The sequence below is a fragment of the Phyllobates terribilis genome, unplaced genomic scaffold (genome assembly GCF_046119375.1).
Source record: "Phyllobates terribilis strain yellow unplaced genomic scaffold, ASM4611937v1 Scaffold_13__5_contigs__length_258822181, whole genome shotgun sequence".
In the NCBI taxonomy this organism is placed as follows: domain Eukaryota; kingdom Metazoa; phylum Chordata; class Amphibia; order Anura; family Dendrobatidae; genus Phyllobates; species Phyllobates terribilis.
This window is the reverse complement of record NW_027362773.1, coordinates 165,200,162-165,215,232: the sequence shown is the minus strand read 5'-3', so window position 1 is coordinate 165,215,232 and position 15,071 is coordinate 165,200,162. Positions and strand designations below refer to the sequence as shown.

Genomic DNA, 15,071 nt, shown 5'->3' with positions numbered 1-15,071 from the left:
TCCTCCACGAGTGCAGATATTATCTACAGGTGCAGTGTAATATAGAGCCGAGACTTCACCAGATCCTCCACGAGCGCAGATATCATCTACAGGTGCAGCGCAATATAGAGCAGAGACTGCACCGGATCCTCCACGAGTGCAGATATTATCTACAGGTGCAGTATAATATAGAGCAGAGACTGCACCGGATCCTCCACGAGTGCGGGGTAATATAGAGCAGAGACAGCACCGGATCCTCCACGAGTGCAGCGTAATATAGAGCCGAGGGTGCACCGGATCCTCCACGAGTGCAGATATTATCTGCAGGCGCAGCGTAATATAGAGCCGAGACTGCACCGGATCTTCAGCGAGTGCAGCGTAATATAGAGCCGAGATTGCACCAGATCCTCCGCGAGCGCAGATATCATCTACAGGTGCAGCATAATATAGAGCAGAGACTGCACCGGACCCTCCGCGAGCGCAGATATCATCTACAGGTGCAGCTTAATATAGAGCCGAGACTGCACCGGATCCTCCACGAGTGCAGATATCATTTACAGGTGCAGCTTAATATAGAGCCGAGAGTGCACCGGATCCTCCACGAGTGCAGATATTATCTACAGGTGCAGTGTAATATAGAGCCGAGACTTCACCAGATCCTCCACGAGCGCAGATATCATCTACATGTGCAGCGCAATATAGAGCAGAGACTGCATCGGATCCTCCACGAGTGCAGATATTATCTACAGGTGCAGTATAATATAGAGCAGAGACTGCACCGGATCCTCCACGAGTGCGGGGTAATATAGAGCAGAGACAGCACCGGATCCTCCACGAGTGCAGCGTAATATAGAGCCGAGGGTGCACCGGATCCTCCACGAGTGCAGATATTATCTGCAGGCGCAGCGTAATATAGAGCCGAGACTGCACCGGATCCTCAGCGAGTGCAGCGTAATATAGAGCCGAGATTGCACGAGATCCTCCGCGAGCGCAGATATCATCTACAGGTGCAGCATAATATAGAGCAGAGACTGCACCGGACCCTCCGCGAGCGCAGATATCATCTACAGGTGCAGCTTAATATAGAGCCGAGACTGCACCGGATCCTCCACGAGTGCAGATATTATCTACAGGTGCAGCGTAATATAGAGCCGAGACTGAACCGGATCCTCCGCGAGCGCAGATATCATCTACAGGTGCAGCGTAATATAGAGCCGAGACTGTACCGGATCCTCCGCGAGTGCAGCGGAATATAGAGCAGAGACTGCACCGGATCCTCCACGAGTGCAGAAATCATCTACAGGTGCAGCTTAATATAGAGCCGAGACTGCACCGGATCCTCCGCGAGTGCAGATATTATCTACAGGTGCAGCGTAATATAGAGCCGAGACTGAACCGGATCCTCCGCGAGTGCAGATATCATCTACAGGTGCAGCGTAATATAGAGCCGAGACTGCACCGGATCCTCCGCGAGTGCAGCGTAATATAGAGCAGAGACTGCACCGGATCCTCCACGAGTGCAGCGTAATATAGAGCAGAGACTGCACCGGATCCTCCACGAGTGCAGATATTATCTACAGGTGCAGTATAATATAGAGCAGAGACAGCACCGGATCCTCCACGAGTGCAGCGTAATATAGAGCCGAGGCTGCACCGGATCCTCCACGAGTGCAGATATTATTTACAGGCGCAGCGTAATATAGAGCCGAGACTGCACCGGATCCTCAGCGAGTGCAGCGTAATATAGAGCCGAGACTTCCCCAGATCCTCCGCGAGCGCAGATATCATCTACAGGTGCAGCGTAATATAGAGCCGAGACTGCACTGGACCCTCCGCGAGCGCAGATATCATCTACAGGTGCAGCTTAATATAGAGCCGAGACTGCACCGGATCCTCGAGTGCAGATATTATCTACAGGTGCAGCGTAATATAGAGCCGAGACTGAACCGGATCCTTCGCGAGCGCAGATATCATCTACAGGTGCAGCGTAATATAGAGCCGAGACTGTACCGGATCCTCCGCGAGTGCAGCGTAATATAGAGCAGAGACTGCACCGGATCCTCCACGAGTGCAGATATCATCTACAGGTGCAGCTTAATATAGAGCCGAGACTGCACCGGATCCTCCGCAAGTGCAGATATTATCTATAGGTGCAGCGTAATATAGAGCCGAGACTGAACCGGATCCTCCGCGAGTGCAGATATCATCTACAGGTGCAGCGTAATATAGAGCCGAGACTGAACCGGATCCTCCGCGAGCGCAGATATTATGTACAGGTGCAGCGTAATATAGAGCCGAGACTGTACCGGATCCTCCGCGAGTGCAGCGTAATATAGAGCAGAGACTGCACCGGATCCTCCACGAGCGCAGATATTATCTACAGGTGCAGCTTAATATAGAGCCAAGACTGCACCGGAGCCTCCACGAGTGCAGATATTATCTACAGGTGCAGCGTAATATAGATAGAGAAAAGACTGCACCGAATCCTCCGCGAGTGCAGATATTATATACAGGTGCAGCCTAATATAGAGCCGAGATTGCACCGGATCCTCAGTGAGTGCAGCGTAATATAGAGCAGAGACTGCACCGGATCCTCCACGAGTGCAGATATCATCTACAGGTGCAGCGTAATATAGAGCTGAGACTGCACCAGACCCTCCGCGAGCGCAGATATCAACAGATGCAGCGTAATATAGAGCCGAGACTGTACCGGATCTTCCGCGAGTGCAGATATCATCTACAGGTGCAGCGTAATATAGAGCAGAGACTGCACCGGATCCTCCGCGAGTGCAGATATCATCTACAGGTGTAGCGTAATATAGAGCCGAGACTGCACCGGATCGTCCGCGAGTGCAGATATCATCCACAGGTGCAGCATAATATAGAGCAAAGACTGCACCTGATCCTCCGCGAGTGCAGATATCATCTACAGGTGCAGCGTAATATAGAGCCGAGACTGTACCGGATCCTCCGCAAGTGCAGCGTAATATAGAGCAGAGACTGCACCGGATCCTCCACGAGTGCAGATATCATCTACAGGTGCAGCTTAATATAGAGCCAAGACTGCACCGGATCCTCCACGAGTGCAGATATTATCTACAGGTGCAGCGTAATATAGAGCAGAGACTGCACCGGATCCTCCGTGAGTGCAGAAATTATCTACAGGTGCAGCGTAATATAGAGCAGAGACTGCACCGGATCCTCCGTGAGTGCAGATATTATCTACAGGTGCAACCTAATATAGAGCCGAGACAGCACCGGATCCTCCGCGAGTGCAGATATCATCTACAGGTGCAGCGTAATATAGAGCCGAGACTGCACCGGATCCTCCGCGAGTGCAGATATCATCTACAGGTGCAGCGTAATATAGAGCCGAGACTGCACCGGATCCTCCGCGAGTGCAGTGTAATATAGAGCCGAGACTTCACCAGATCCTCCGTGAGTGCAGAAATTATCTACAGGTGCAGCGTAATATAGAGCAGAGACTGCACCGGATCCTCCACGAGTGCAGATATCATCCACAGGTGCAGCATAATATAGAGCAGATTGCACCTGATCCTCCGCGAGCGCAGATATCATCTACAGGTGCAGCGTAATATAGAGCCGAGACTGTACCGGATCCTCCTCGAGTGCAGCGTAATATAGAGCAGAGACTGCACCGGATCCTCCACGAGTGCAGATATCATCTACAGGTGCAGCGTAATATAGAGCAGAGACTGCACCGGATCCTCCGTGAGTGCAGAAATTATCTACAGGTGCAGCGTAATATAGAGCAGAGACTGAACCAGATCCTCCACGAGTGCAGATATTATCTACAGGTGCAGCCTAATATAGAGCCGAGACAGCACCGGATCCTCCGCGAGTGCAGATATTATCTACAGGTGCAGCCTAATATAGAGCCGAGACAGCACCGGATCCTCCGCGAGTGCAGATATCATCTACAGGTGCAACGTAATATAGAGCCGAGACTGCACCGGATCCTCCGCGAGTGTAGATATCATCTACAGGTGCAGCGTAATATAGAGCCGAGACTGCACCGGATCCTCCGCGAGTGCAGCGTAATATAGAGCCGAGATTGCACCGGATCCTCCGCGAGTGTAGATATCATCTACAGGTGCAGCGTAATATAGAGCCGAGACTGCACCGGATCCTCCGCGAGAGTAGATATCATCTACAGGTGCAGCGTAATATAGAGCAGAGACTGCACCGGATCCTCCGCGAGTGCAGATATCATTTACAGGTGCAGTGCGGATGTGCCAAGCGTTTTTATCCAATGCATTGTATAGGAAAAAAGCAGGCAAATACAAAGAATGGATCATGTGCACAGATCTTCCAAACTCCCATAGAAAATGTTGGGATTTGCAATGTGTTTCCAAATCCGCACGCAGCGCAGAGCGCGTCAGGAGCAGTCCCCGGCGGCATAGAGCGCGTCAGGAGCAGTCCCCGGCGGCACAGAGCGTGTCCCCGGCGGCGCAGAGCGCGTCAGGAGCAGTCCCCGGCGGCATAGAGCGCGTCAGGAGCAGTCCCCGGCGGCACAGAGCGTGTCCCCGGCGGCGCAGAGCGCGTCAGGAGCAGTCCCCGGCGGCGCAGAGCGCGTCAGGAGCAGTCCCCGGCGGCACAGAGCGTGTCCCCGGCGGCGCAGAGCGCGTCCCCGGCGGCGCAGAGCGCGTCAGGAGCAGTCCCCGGCGGCGCAGAGCGCGTCAGGAGCAGTCCCCGGCGGCACAGAGCGTGTCCCCGGCGGCGCAGAGCGCGTCCGGAGCAGTCCCCGGCGGCGCAGAGCGCGTCCGGAGCAGTCCCCGGCGGCGCAGAGCGCGTCAGGAGCAGTCCCCGGCGGCGCAGAGCGCGTCAGGAGCAGTCCCCGGCGGCGCAGAGCGCGTCAGGAGCAGTCCCCGGCGGCGCAGAGCGCGTCAGGAGCAGTCCCCGGCGGCTCAGAGCGCGTCAGGAGCAGTCCCCGGCGGCTCAGGAGCAGTCCCCGGCGGCTCAGAGCGCGTCAGGAGCAGTCCCCGGCGGCGCAGAGCGCGTCAGGAGCAGTCCCCGGCGGCGCAGAGCGCGTCAGGAGCAGTCCCCGGCGGCGCAGAGCGCGTCAGGAGCAGTCCCCGGCGGCGCAGAGCGCGTCAGGAGCAGTCCCCGGCGGCGCAGAGCGCGTCAGGAGCAGTCCCCGGCGGCGCAGAGCGCGTCAGGAGCAGTCCCCGGCGGCGCAGAGCGCGTCAGGAGCAGTCCCCGGCGGCTCAGAGCGCGTCAGGAGCAGTCCCCGGCGGCTCAGAGCGCGTCAGGAGCAGTCCCCGGCGGCTCAGAGCGCGTCAGGAGCAGTCCCCGGCGGCTCAGAGCGCGTCAGGAGCAGTCCCCGGCGGCTCAGAGCGCGTCAGGAGCAGTCCCCGGCGGAGCAGAGCGCGTCAGGAGCAGTCCCCGGCGGAGCAGAGCGCGTCAGGAGCAGTCCCCGGCGGCGCAGAGCGCGTCAGGAGCAGTCCCCGGCGGCGCAGAGCGCGTCAGGAGCAGTCCCCGGCGGCGCAGAGCGCGTCAGGAGCAGTCCCCGGCGGCGCAGAGCGCGTCAGGAGCAGTCCCCGGCGGCGCAGAGCGCGTCAGGAGCAGTCCCCGGCGGCGCAGAGCGCGTCAGGAGCAGTCCCCGGCGGCGCAGAGCGCGTCAGGAGCAGTCCCCGGCGGCGCAGAGCGCGTCAGGAGCAGTCCCCGGCGGCGCAGAGCGCGTCAGGAGCAGTCCCCGGCGGCGCAGAGCGCGTCAGGAGCAGTCCCCGGCGGCGCAGAGCGCGTCAGGAGCAGTCCCCGGCGGAGCAGAGCGCGTCAGGAGCAGTCCCCGGCGGAGCAGAGCGCGTCAGGAGCAGTCCCCGGCGGAGCAGAGCGCGTCAGGGGCAGTCCCCGGCGGCGCAGAGCGCGTCAGGAGCAGTCCCCGGCGGCACAGAGCGCGTCAGGAGCAGTCCCCGGCGGCGCAGAGCGCGTCAGGAACAGTGAGCTCCCTCAGTCTCAGTGTAGCGGACTCTCATGGTGACAGCAGCCGCCATTGTACCGGGACTCTCAGCAGTGACGGACCCCGTAGCTGGAGGCCGCGCCGCCTTACGAGTCCCCGCATGTAGCAGTGCCCGGGATGGAGCAGAGCAGCAGGTCTCCAGCGCTCCCAGGGGTCGCTCAATTACCCGCCTCACACATAAAATGGCGCCCACTTCCCTCAGCCCCAGAACCAGCATCTTCCTCAGGATCACTGGGCGAGTCCTCAAGCGTCTGACAGTTCCGACCTCCAATCAGCTCACGAGTTAATGTGACGTCACGTCCTTCACAGCCAATAATGTACAAGTCTACGATGTGGGCGGGTTCAACAATCTCCTCAACAGAGCCCTGCGCTCTGAATAACAAAATCAAAAACGCTCACATGTAGATATCCACCAATCATAGAACGGATACGGAGCTGTGCGCGCCCGCCTCAACCAATGAGCAGGCGGATGGCCCGGTTTAGTCCCGCCCGCCGCCCTTCCTATCAAGCAGTGCTATGCTGTATCCACGGCGCCGGGCGGCATCGCGCGGCTGTTTCCTGCCCTGATGCATGGTGGTCGGACGGAGGAATTGTTGGAAAATTGTGTCGGAGGTTGGTATATAAATGTGTTTTTACCCAGTGTGCCTTGTTCCTCGCAGTCCGCCGGGGAGCGCAGCGCTGGGCCTGGGGCGCCGCTCTTGTCACTGCCGCCGGGACCGCAGCCTCCCGTCTCCCCTCCCGCCGCTGCTGCCGCCTCACATCCCCGCCTCCTCCTGTGTGCCGGCCGGGTGTGCGGCTCCGGAGTCCGGCCTCCTCACAGCGCGACTCCCAGGCCGCACTCCATCCCCAGGCCTCCCCACAGGCCGCGGCAAGGATCCGCTCCGCCCGGTACCGGCAGCAGCGACCTTATACAGCGAGCGGACACTGTGTATATATATGTATCTATGTTATACAGTGACATCACCGCACAGTGTGTACAGCGCGGTGCAAAAGTCGTCGCACCCCACGAGCTCCTCCACATTTGTTCACGGTACACCCACAAATATAAATGGGATTTCCTGTGATACAACATGAAAGTGACGAGTAACGGGAAGGAGACGAGGCTTCAGCTGTCTAATTATTCTACAAATAGAAATCTGATAATTGTTCTGTGCATTAGTATTCAACCCCGGAGTCTGATGACCCCACATAAGATCCTGAGTGACCGAGCACCCCCAGAAGTCACATCACTAGTACATTGCGCCCACCGGGGTGTGATCACTTCTCAGTATAAATACAGCTGTTCTGTGAACCAAGGAGCCCACCAGACAGGTCAGGGATAACGCTGAAAACCAAGGAGCCCACCAGACAGGTGAGGGATAACGCTGAAAACCAAGGAGCCCACCAGACAGGTGAGGGATACAGGTGAGGGATAAAGCTGAAAAGCAAGGAGCCCACCAGACAGGTGAGGGATAAAGCTGAAAAGCAAGGAGCCCACCAGACAGGTGAGGGATAAAGCTGAAAAGCAAGGAGCCCACCAGACAGGTGAGGGATAAAGCTGAAAAGCAAGGAGCCCACCAGACAGGTGAGGGATAAAGCTGAAAAGCAAGGAGCCCACCAGACAGGTGAGGGATAAAGCTGAAAAGCAAGGAGCCCACCAGACAGGTGAGGGATAAAGCTGAAAAGCAAGGAGCCCACCAGACAGGTGAGGGATAAAGCTGAAAAGCAAGGAGCCCACCAGACAGGTGAGGGATAAATCCGAAAAGCAAGGAGCCCACCAGACAGGTGAGGGATAAAGCTGAAAAGCAAGGAGCCCACCAGACAGGTGAGGGATACAGCTGAAAACCAAGGAGCCCACCAGACAGGTCAGGGATAAATCTGAAAACCAAGGCTCCCACCAGACAGGTCAGGGATAAAGCTGAAAACTAACATGGCCTTTGTCGTATACTCCACAAATCTTACCTTTATGGCAAGAAGAAAGCCATTATTGCAAGTCATAAGAAGTCCCATGTAGAGGACACAACGAGCATGTGGAAGAAGGGTGAGACCAAAGGAGAACATAATGCTATGTGTGACAGCAAAATAAGACTGAACATCACTCTGAAAACACCATCCCCACTGTCACACATGGTGGAGGCAGCATCTTTCTGCAGGGATTCTCTTCTTCAGCAGGGAAGCAGGTCAGAGGTGATGGGAAGATGGATGGAGCCAAGTACAGGACAATCCTGGAGAAAAACCTGTTCAAGGCTGCAGAAGACTTGAGACCGGGGCGTAGGTTCACTTTCCAGCAGGACAACGACCCTCAACATCCTGCAGTGCTACAATGGAAGGTTTAGATCAGAGCATATTCCTGTGTGTGAACGCCGCACAGTCCAGACCCAAATCCAGAGAATATCGCTGATCACAGACGTCTCCATCCAATCACTGAGCGAGAGACAGAGTGTGCAAAGCTGGAGAGACAGACCCCAAAAGACTGCAGAGAAAGGTGGAGAGACAGACCCCAAAAGACTACAGAGAAAGGTGGAGAGACAGACCCCAAAAGACTGCAGCAGAGAAAGGTGGGAGAGACAGACCCCAAAAGACTGCAGCAGAGAAAGGTGAGAGAGACAGACCCCAAAAGACTGCAGCAGAGAAAGGAGGGAGAGAGACAGACCCCAAAAGACTGCAGAAGAGAAAGGTGGAGAGACAGACCCCAAAAGACTGCAGCAGAGAAAGGTGGGAGAGACAGACCCCAAAAGACTGCAGCAGACAAAGGTGGAGAGACAGACCCCAAAGGACTGCAGCAGAGAAAGGTGGGAGAGACAGACCCCAAAAGACTGCAGAAGAGAAAGGTGGAGACACAGACCCCAAAAGACTGCAGCAGAGAAAGGTGGGAGAGACAGACCCCAAAGACTGCAGCAGAGAAAGGTGAGAGAGACAGACCCCAAAAGACTGCAGCAGAGAAAGGTGGGAGAGACAGACCCCAAAGACTGCAGCAGAGAAAGGTGGGAGAGACAGACCCCAAAAGACTGCAGCAGAGAAAGGTGGGAGAGACAGACCCCAAAAGACTGCAGCAGAGAAAGGTGGGAGAGACAGACCCCAAAAGACTGCAGCAGAGAAAGGAGGGAGAGAGACAGACCCCAAAAGACTGCAGCAGAGAAAGGTGAGAGAGACAGACCCCAAAAGACTACAGCAGAGAAAGATGGGAGAGACAGACCCCAAAGACTGCAGCAGAGAAAGGTGAGAGAGACAGACCCCAAAAGACTGCAGCAGAGAAAGGTGGGAGAGACAGACCCCAAAAGACTGCAGAGAAAGGTGGGAGAGACAGACCCCAAAAGACTGCAGCAGAGAAAGGTGGGAGAGACAGACCCCAAAAGACTGCAGCAGAGAAAGGTGGGAGAGACAGACCCCAAAGACTGCAGCAGAGAAAGGTGGGAGAGACAGACCCCAAAGACTGCAGCAGAGAAAGGTGGGAGAGACAGACCCCAAAAGACTGCAGAGAAAGGTGGGAGAGACAGACCCCAAAAGACTGCAGCAGAGAAAGGTGGGAGAGACAGACCCCAAAGACTGCAGCAGAGAAAGGTGGGAGAGACAGACCCCAAAAGACTGCAGAGAAAGGTGGAGAGAGAGACCCCAAAAGACTGCAGCAGTGACTGCAGATAAAGGTGGTCCTACAAAGTACTGAACACAACTGAATAGAAATGCAGAATGTCACATAATGTTCAGATTTATATTCATAAGATGCATAGTAAACCTCCTATCATTTCCATCACTCCTCACTAAGAATCGTTACTTTGTATCACAAAAAATCCCAATAAAAACAGTTACGTTTGTGAAAAAAAATGTGAAAAAGTTCCCGGGTTGTGAAGTCTTTTTCAAGCCACTGAATATATTACACAGGGTATACAGCGAGTGTGACATCACAGGCAGAGGATATAGATTTACTGAGAACATTGGTGACGTGTCCAATACTTCTCACCCGCTGATGAGATAGAGGTATATATGCACCCCTGCAATTCTGTCAGATAATACTCAGTTTCTTCCTGAAAATGATTGTTAGGTGCCACAGGTAAGTTACAGGTGCTGTTAGTTACACCAGTTACAGAAGCATCACAGGATTTTTCAAAGGGTGCCAATACTTTTGTCCACCCCCTTTTTTAGGTTTGGTGTGGAATTATATCCAATTTGGCTTTAGGACAATTCTTTTTGTGTTTTTTCATTGAAGACAAATTTAAATGAAGATAATAATACCAAAGAATTTGTGATTGCAATCATTTTCAGGAAGAAACTGAGTATTATCTGACAGAATTGCAGGGGTGCCAATACTTTTGGCCACCACTGTATACCTCTATCTCATCAGCGGGTGAGAAGTATTGGACACGTCACCAATGTTCTCAGTAAATCTATTGGTAAAGGTGCTATTGACATGAGATTCTCTCCAGGTGTTGGTAACAACCCGCCCACTCCACACAGGTAAGAAATCCCCATAGATCCATAAATGATGTGTAATAATGAGAGATGACACCGGGAGACGCACTGATCAAGTTACTGACATGTAATTGATACTTTGTATAAAATCCTTTGCTGGTGATGAAGCTCCACGATTCCTCCTGTATGGAGAAACTAGTCGCAGGCATTGCTCAGGTGGGATTTTGGCCCTTTGTTCTACACAAACACTCGTCACATCCTGAAGCTTCTGTGGCTCCTTCTATGATCTCTGAGCTTTCGTTCCTTCCATATATTTTCTCTTGGATTCAGGTCCGGTGATCGGCTCGGCCGTTCTAGCAGATTTATTTTCTGACACCAGTTGATACTTTCCTAGGCCGTGTGTTTGGGATCACTGTCCTACTGAAATGTCCACCCTCGCTTCATCGTCATCATCCTGGTAGATGGCAGCAGATTTTTATCCAGAATATCTCGGTACATTTGTCGGTTCATCCTTCCTTAAATTATATGATGTTAGCCAGTGCTTGAAAACCAGCCTCACACCATGATGTTCCACTTCACTGTCGGTATGGTGTTTTTGGGGTGATGTGCAGTTGCCTTTTGGCCTCCAAACTTGTGTATTATGGCATCCGAAGAGCTCAATGTTGGTCTCATCTGACCAGACTATATTCTCCCAGTATTTCACAGGCTTGTCTAAATGTTGTGCAGCAAACAGTAACGCTCTTGAACATGCTTTGTGTTCAGCAATGGAGTCTTGCATGGTGAGCGTGCATACAGGCCATGGAGGTTGTGTGGTGAGCGTGCATACAGGCCATGGAGGTTGTGTGGTGAGCGTGCATACAGGTCATGGAGGTTGTGTGGTGAGCGTGCATACAGGCCATGGAGGTTGTGTGGTGAGCGTGCATACAGGCCATGGAGGTTGTGTGGTGAGTGTGCATACAGGCCATGGAGGTTGTGTGGTGAGCGTGCATACAGGCCATGGAGGTTGTGTGGTGAGTGTGCATACAGGCCATGGAGGTTGTGTGGTGAGCGTGCATACAGGTCATGGAGGTTGTATGGTGATCGTGCATACAGGCCATGAAGGTTGTGTGGTGAGCGTGCATACAGGCCATGAAGGTTGTGTGGTGAGCGTGCATACAGGCCATGGAGGTTGTGTGGTGAGCGTGCATATAGGCCATGGCGGTTGTGTGGTGAGCGTGCATACAGGTCATGGAGGTTGTGTGGTGAGCGTGCATACAGGCCATGGAGGTTGTGTGGTGAGCGTGCATACAGGTCATGGAGGTTGTGTGGTGAGCGTGCATACAGGTCATGGAGGTTGTGTGGTGAGCGTGCATACAGGTCATGGAGGTTGTGTGGTGAGCGTGCATACAGGTCATGGAGGTTGTGTGGTGAGCGTGCATACAGGTCATGGAGGTTGTGTGGTGAGCGTGTATACAGGTCATGGAGGTTGTGTGGTGAGCGTGCATACAGGTCATGGAGGTTGTGTGGTGAGCGTGCATACAGGCCATGGCGGTTGTGTGGTGAGCGAGCATACAGGTCATGGAGGTTGTGTGGTGAGCGTGTATACAGGCCATGGAGGTTGTGTGGTGAGCGAGCATACAGGTCATGGAGGTTGTGTGGTGAGCGTGCATACAGGCCATGGAGGTTGTGTGGTGAGCATGCATACAGGTCATGGAGGTTGTGTGGTGAGCATGCATACAGGTCATGGAGGTTGTGTGGTGAGCGTGTATACAGGCCATGGAGGTTGTGTGGTGAGCGAGCATACAGGTCATGGAGGTTGTGTGGTGAGCGTGCATACAGGCCATGGAGGTTGTGTGGTGAGCGTGCATACAGGCCATGGCGGTTGTGTGGTGAGCGAGCATACAGGTCATGGAGGTTGTGTGGTGAGCGTGTATACAGGCCATGGAGGTTGTGTGGTGAGCGAGCATACAGGTCATGGAGGTTGTGTGGTGAGCGTGCATACAGGCCATGGAGGTTGTGTGGTGAGCGTGCATACAGGCCATGGAGGTTGTGTGGTGAGCGTGCATACAGGTCATGGAGGTTGTGTGGTGATCGTGAATACAGGTCATGGAGGTTGTGTGGTGAGCGTGCATACAGGTCATGGAGGTTGTGTGGTGAGCGTGCATACAGGTCATGGAGGTTGTGTGGTGAGCGTGCATACAGGTCATGGAGGGTGAGTGCATTACTTATAGTTTTCTTTTACCTGCTGATTCCTGAACTTTCTGTAGCTCTCCTCAGGTGTCTTTGGCTCTTGGATTCTTCTGATAATTCTTTTCACTCCTCTAAAATCTTGCGGGGAGCACCTGGTCGTGGCCGGTTTATGGTGAAATCTTGCGGGGAGCACTTGGTCGTGGACGGTTTATGGCAAAATCTTGCGGGGAGCACCTGGTCGTGGCTGGTTTATGGTGATATCTTGCGGTGAGCACCTGGTCGTGGCCGGTTTATGGTGGTATCTTGCGGGGAGCACCTGATTGTGGCCGGTTTATGGTGAAATCTTGCGCGGAGCACCTGGTCGTGGCCGGTTTATGGTGAAATCTTGCAGGGAGCACCTGGTCGTGGCCGGTTTATGGTGACATCTTGGCCGCTTTATGGTGAAATTTTGTGGGGAGCACCTGGTTGTGGCCGGTTTATGGTGAAATCTTGCGGGGAGCACCTGGTCGTGGCCAGTTTATGGTGAAATCTTGGGGGAGCACCTGGTCGTGGCCGGTTTATGGTGACATCTTGGCCGCTTTATAGTGACATTTTGTGGGGAGCACCTGGTCGTAGCCGGTTAATGGTGAAATTATGTTCTTTCTACCTCTGTATTATGGCCCCAGCAGAGCTCACTGGAGTCTTCAGTAGTTTAGAAATTCTGTAACCAATGCTATCAGGATATTTTTCAACAATAAGGTTGTGCAGGTCTTGAGACAGCTCACTGGTTTTCCCCACCATGAGATGTTTCTTGTGTGTCACTTTGGTAATGAGACTCCTTTTTATCGGCCATCAGGTGAACCAGCTGATATTATTTGTCACTAAGTGGCAGGATCGCTTTCTAATTACTGATAGATCTCAGGACTCTCCAGACCTTTTTGCTCCTCTCTTTCTTCTTGCGTTCAGTTCTTTTCCCGGTGTCATTTCTTATTATTACATTTATGTGAAGAAAAAAGAAACGTGCCATAACACACGGATCACCATAAAAATATCAATGCTTTATTGGTACACACAGAACCACAGAAAATATTTATAAAAAAAAATGAAGTCAAGAAAAAACATCAACCCGCAATAACGCTGTAACTTGCCTCTCACAATCCCACAAAATATAAAGATGGAAAATAATAGAGCATATTAGCACAGGACTGGTCCAATAACAATGTAATCAGCACCAGGTATAGGTTCAGTATATGTGTTCAACCAGATCCAATCAATGAATGCACCACCTGGCAACCTGAGCAATAGGCGTAAGTATCATACATAGACACTAATACTATCATTTAGAATATTTTCACATAGTGGCAGTGTTCCAGGAGTTTGGAGATAAAGGGAAGATTAGAGACCGGTCTGTAGTCGGCAGCGCAGTTCTGCTCCAGGGATGGTTTGAATGAGGAGGGAAAGATACTGGAGGAAAGGGAGAGGCGAAATATTTTAGTTAGGGGAGTAGTGACAGCTGGGGAGATGGACTGGAGGAGATGTGAGGGAATAGGGCCACTGGTGCAGGTTGTAGAGTGGGTAGAAGCGAGGAGCCTGGTCTCTTCTTCTGTGACCGGCTTGAAGGTGGCAAGTGAGAGGTGCTGGAGGGAAGGGGATCCATGATCTGAGGGGATTGTGCAGAAATGTCCTGACGGATGTGGATGATTTTTTTGTAGGAAATAAGTGGCAGATCATCAGCGCTGAGGTTGGTGACCGGGGCCTGTACTTTACGGCTCAGGAGGGGAGATGGAAGGTTTCGGATTGTTGGACAGTGATGTGAGGAGGGCGGTGAAGTCACTTCTTTGGACGGATGGAGAGCAGAGTTAGAAGTTTTGAGCGTGAACTTATAGTGGATGAAGTCTTCTGCCGTTTGCGTTTTTCTACGCTTATTCTCAGCACTTGAGCAGCGCTGGAGAAAACGTGTTTCCGTATGTGATAAGTGGGGGGTCCCGAGTGAGGAGACAGTTCTTGACAGAGAATGAAAGAAGGTTGTGGTCCGAGAGGGGAGTTAGTAAAGTCATGCAGCGAGCAGAGCCGGGAGAAGATCAGGTCCAGCGTGTTCCTGTCTTCATGTGTAGGAGAGTTAGCTGTCATAGGAGAGGAGGTTAGAGAAAGAAGATGAGAGGCCGATGTGGAGAGGGATCACTAATGGGGATGTTAAAGTCCCCCATGACGAGGGTCAGGATGTCACGGGATACAAAGTGAGGAAGGTAAGTGGCAAAGTGATCCAGGAACTGACTGGATGGGCCCGGAGGGCGATACACAACCACCACTCGAAGGAATCATAAGCGAGGGTACCGGGGGTGGTGATCTGGAAAGCGCATTGTGATGAAAGGAGCAGATCAACACCTCCACCTTGTCTGTTCTCAGGTCTGGGGTATGTGAGAATACGAGACAGCAGCAGCAGTGGTGTCCGACTGCTGGATCCAGGGTTCAGTGAGAGCCAGAAGGTCAAGGGAATTGGGAAGGAAGAAATGTTGAATGTGGAGGCGTTTGTTGCATGCTGACCGTGAGTTCCAGAGGGCACATTTATAAGAGACAG

The 15,071-nt window shown here is 53.3% G+C and overlaps 1 protein-coding gene across 2 annotated transcripts in view; it reads left to right on the top strand.

Annotated features, from left to right (window-relative positions):
• Positions 1–6,441: 6,441 nt before the first annotated feature.
• The window catches only part of ZNF143 (zinc finger protein 143), an 84,898-nt gene continuing 76,268 nt past the window's right edge, over positions 6,442–15,071 (top strand). For both annotated transcript variants that reach the window (XM_073659015.1, XM_073659014.1), the window contains exon 1: positions 6,442–6,571. In XM_073659015.1, the coding sequence (XP_073515116.1) occupies positions 6,526–6,571 (46 nt within the window). In that variant the 5' untranslated portion in view covers positions 6,442–6,525. The remainder of the gene's footprint in view (positions 6,572–15,071) is intronic.